This window comes from Dendrobium catenatum, unplaced genomic scaffold, assembly GCF_001605985.2.
Source record: "Dendrobium catenatum unplaced genomic scaffold, ASM160598v2 fragScaff_scaffold_361, whole genome shotgun sequence".
NCBI lineage: Eukaryota > Viridiplantae > Streptophyta > Magnoliopsida > Asparagales > Orchidaceae > Dendrobium > Dendrobium catenatum.
In genome coordinates, this window is record NW_021318823.1 from 86,179 (window position 1) to 91,091 (window position 4,913).

The window sequence follows — 4,913 nt, forward strand, 5'->3', positions numbered from 1 at the left end:
GTCAACCAACCAAGATCCCATAATTTTATCATCCCAAGTACATCTAGTATCGGGTAATTTCATCATCCCAAGTATTTTTTGTGGACAAAGTCTCCTTATGCTGGAGGGCAAGAAAATCACGTTATCCAAGGAGTCCGATTAGCATCCATGGACTATCTCCTATCAGATATCCCAAGAAAACTGGATGGTAGCATATTGAAGGGCATATCCTTTCCAAGTTAGACTCAAGTTTGCCTTTATAGAAAAGTGATAGGAAGTGGTCCTACCATCGAGTTTCATTTTAGCGAATCTGACTTTCCTAGCTTCAGAAATATTGTACCACTTAAAGAAACTATCCATCCCCTTGATCCAGTCCAGGAAGAGTTGGGGATCGAAAGAACTGTCAAAGGTTAGGGCATCTACCATAATGTTTTTCATTAGGAGTATATCAGGGTCATTATAAAGATTATGATCGTAGTGAGGAGCACGATAAGGGCCACGGAGGTGTCCCTCATCCGGTAAGATATCGTCCCCATACAACGACAGAGGTCTAGAAGGTAAGGTGTAGGGTGATTCCTAACTCGTTCTACTGTATCAAATCATTCAGTTGTTTAGCGACGGAGTTCAACTAGGTTGGATTGATTTTCTTTAAGTTGTTGGCTAATCGTGTTCATCCAACCTACTAGTAGGTCTAAAGTTCTGTGAAGTTGTTCCGGGTCCATCCTAATGTCTAAGGGTGACTCATAACTATGAAGATATGAAAGAGATTAATATGCTAACATGCAAATAAGTTTAATGCGTGCAAGATGCAATTTAGATGCTAAACATAAAAGAAAAGTTTTCCTAAGAGGCACCTAAATGCAATCATGCTCTGATACCAAAATGATGTAGAACTAAATGAATGTGAAATTATGTGAAGTTGAGATTACGCACCTTTTTAATTTAGAGCAATAATAATTATGTGGCTTCTAGTGATTTAAACGAGTATTAAAACAATAGAGAGATGATTAAAGCATAGGCCAAATTATATGTAGGTGTTAGAATCATGAATAATCAATTACAATCAAGATAAACATAGCATGGGCTAAACGGATATAACAATAAGATTAGGCATTATTTGGATCCTTCTCACTCACACTATTCATAGGCTAAACGGAGATAGGTTGCACAACCTTTTATGACGCCACAAATTAAAGGGAATACTTAAAAAAGCAAGAGACTTGGTGGAGAGATTTACCTAGATAAAGATTTGGATTCGATCTGCCACTGAATGGAAGAGAGTTGTTCGTCGATAGCGGCAGCGAGGGTGAAGGTAATCCTTTCGACGTAGTCTTCTAAGGTTTGATCGATCTCCATGTTGACGTCAAAGAGCGGAGAATTGAGAATGCTGATTTGCCCTTGATCGTTGTACACAAACCTGTGATCAAGTTCTGCATCCGCCATACATTGGTAGAGAAGTTTATTAAGGTATTGGAGAGGGAGTGGTGTAGCTTCTTCTCTCCTTTCTTCCTTAGGTGATGTATCAAGCCAAGTGCAATGATGGGGAGAGGGGTTGGGTGGTCGGCAAAGACTAGGATGGGAAGTTCTTGTCACAAAATCTGAAGTTGAATTTCAATTTTGAGTAGGAGGGGATTAAGGTTTTGAATTTTGGATTTCAACTAACGGGAGGGAAAGGAAAGATGCTCCTTGATGAGATAATTGATTGAAGTTCCAAGAAGGAAGGAATTTAATGTGAGGAAGAGAGAGGGAAGGAGGAAGGGGCTGGCGGCATGCTTAAGTGTAATGGGGTTTGGGGGAGGGGAGTTAAGGCTTGCCTTATCAAGAATCTCAAATTGGGAATAATTGATTTAAATCAAATCCAATTTGAAATTTAAGTAGTTTTGATTTAAGTAACTTTCCTAAAATAAATCATCATATCTTATGAAATAATTTCAAATTCAAATTGATTGGAAGTTGAAATCAATAACTTTTCTAATTTAAGATGTTTAATAAAAGGAAAATACTAAATAGGGATTTGAATTTTGGAGGCAAGGGGAGGGGAATGAGGCCAATGACTAGGGTTAGGGTTAGGGTTGGGGCCGGCGGTTTGGAGGAGGAAGGGAGCCTTGAAGCCGACAGTTTGGAGAGGAGGTGATGGGCCTTATGGCCAGCGGCTTGGAGGTGGGAGATGGGGTGGTCGGCCGGGGTTGTGGTGGTGGTGGGGTTTGGCCGAGAGAGGGAGGGAGGGAGATATGGTCGGCGGTTTGTGGGGGAGAGAGGGGAGGAAGGGGAAAGAGAAAGTCAACCACAAACCCAGACGTTTCCTGCAGTTGGTGGGTATTACGATGCCCTCACCTAGGGACTTCAATATCTCCAAGAACTCTCAAGCTCTCCCAAAACACACAAGTGCAGAAATTTCTTGTAATAATGTTAATTACCCTCTCCAAAGGGGAGGAGGAGATATAAATAGCTAATGTTTATAATGACGAAATAAAAGACACAAATGCCCCTAAGGGTCACAAAAAACTATTCCCTCAAGTGAGGGTAGAAATGAAAAAATACACAAATAAATAAATACATATAATAACTCAAAAATAAATTGACGTAATCGTGGCAGTAGATCGTCGGCCCCGTCTCTGCTAAACTCTCCAAGGGCAGATGTCCTCATCAAATAAAAGGGTTGTAGTTTTATATATATATATATATGAGCTAACCAAATCATTTTTATAAAATAACACGTATAAAAATTTGGCCAATCATTTGGATCAACCCCAACATGGTACAGTCGAGTATGCTTTGATTGGATTATTCCAACTTAATTTTAGTATTTCAATGCATCATTAGGCCAATCAAGTTTTAATTGAGCAATTGGATTCATACATAAATTTAACTACTCAAATTGATTGATCTTGAGTGTGAGTCAGCCTTACTCCAAAGCGTTGAGAAATTTAATTAGCCATATTTGGGTCCACTCGGTTGCTCTAATTATTCTTAATTAAAATCTAAATCTACGCTTACCTAGGTCATTGAATCCCAATCTAAGTTGATATGAGCCAATAAGCTTTAATCCATAAAGTAGAATCAACTTGAAATTTAACCTACCTAAATCTGAACCAAACCAGTTGATGTTGAGCTCAATAGAGGTTTAATATGTTATATTAAGTTTGATTTCAACAAGCAATGCTCAATGAAGCCACTTCAATTCAATTAGAGAATCATGCTTGGAATCAGACTAACACTGTCAGATTCAAACCGAATGGGCCATTTCTAGGTCAGAACACAATTCAAATCAATTGATCTGATTGAACTCGATTATGGTTATGGGATTTCAGCACAGTACAAAATTTGAATCAAATGAGCACACTAAACAAGATTTTGATTAAGGGATCAAAATGTCTCTTCATCTTTTCTAAGGCCTTTTGAGATTAAATAGAGTTAGAAGCCAGAATCTGTTGGGGTAGTAGAGCCATTTAGTACATTTGATTAAGGTCAACCCAATTGAACAGGGAGCTTGTTTGACCAATCATGAGGTTGACATTCCTCCATGACATATTGAAGGTCAACATGCTCCAAGGCTGCCTTTTAACGACAGACAAACATGTTAGAAAACAAAATATAAATAAAATAAAACAAAGAGAATCTCACCATTGCATTCTACTCCAGGAGATCCTGTAAAGTTGTTTGCTTCAGGTGCAAGAAAAGGTGACCTATCATAACTTTCCAGTATAACTGTTAAGAAAACAAAAATATTGAGAGCTGTAAAAAGTGGTTCAATGGATGTTATCCGGAAGAGGACGGAAGCAAAATAAAGGAAAGCAACCAGACTAAGTTCAGGACAAACCGGCACTCTGAGCAAAGCCATCTGTTAAATCTGAAAAACTGAAGTTTCGAGGAATATGACTTAAAAAGCCATAAGGAGATGAATCGATATCCTGAAGTGGTTCGTTCAGTGCTTGAGCAGTCAACTCAGGACCACTGAAGGATGCACCAAGTGGATCAAGTGTGGGCTGAGTCTCCAAGAAACTGCTACCAGTAAACGCAAACTCAGAATTGGTTGTATAGCTAGGCTCTGTCTTGATTGTTGTACCATTCATCATGTGATTTCTTCCCATTAGTGAGTTCTTTGAAGATAACATGCTTGCCGGAACTTCCAACCTCCCACTAAAATTTGATGGAACATTGCCAAGTTGGACATTCTGATTTCCTGCAGGACCACCACTGATGATTGCAGAAGAAGATCCTCCATTGGGCAGTAAACCATCAGGCCTTGAAGTAGATGCATTTTCGGATAAATAGCATGAAGGGTTCTGGTTCACTGCAGCCAACTGCAGCAGGTAAGTCATATATTCAAATGTAAACAAACAAAAGCAAATATAAGAAAAAACGCAACTGCAGTTCAGACAACAGATCAAATTGGAGAATGGAACTTCAAAGTAGGATTAGTTAATGCTAAGAATCACTACTCCAAAGTTGGATCAAGTATATGTTACGCAGCCAGCCTAGGAGAGGCCGGCTGAACCGGTCCAACAAGGATCGGTTCGGGTTTACAGCCGGCAGACCAAGGTTTGGGCGGAACCTAGTGGGGCGGAAGCTCTAATGGGACCCACTAGCTTAATTAAATAGTGTTTAGGAGGAAAAATTTGAATTAGGGGCTGTTTAGGGATTTTGTAAGCCTCCTTTGGCCTTAATTAGTCTCTTGGAGGCTAGGTTAGGGTTATCTTGAGATTGGCTGAAACTTTGAGATTTAGATTTGTTTTGGTGTGGGCTCTAGGTTTGCTAGAGATTTGGAGAGTATTTCTTCTTCTCGAATTGAAGAAAATTGTATATTGCTTTGTTTTTTTTTTTCTTGTTCTTGGATAAAATCAAAGTATTTCTTTTGTGTTTCTTCTCCAATCTACTATATTTCCTGCATTTTTCTTGCTGATTTCCCCTTGAAATCAGCCCTATTTCTCGCT

General features: G+C 39.1%; 1 protein-coding gene across 1 annotated transcript in view; it reads right to left on the minus strand.

Moving 5' to 3' along the window:
• The window catches only part of LOC110106536, a 9,642-nt gene extending 5,326 nt beyond the window's left edge, over window positions 1-4,316 (minus strand). The window contains exons 1-2 of the mRNA XM_020836467.2: window positions 3,800-4,316; window positions 3,604-3,687 (exon numbers count right to left, since the gene is read on the minus strand). Coding sequence (XP_020692126.2) covers window positions 3,604-3,687; window positions 3,800-4,301 — 586 coding nt within the window. The 5' untranslated portion in view covers window positions 4,302-4,316. The remainder of the gene's footprint in view (window positions 1-3,603; window positions 3,688-3,799) is intronic.
• Between the last annotated feature and the right edge of the window lie 597 nt (window positions 4,317-4,913).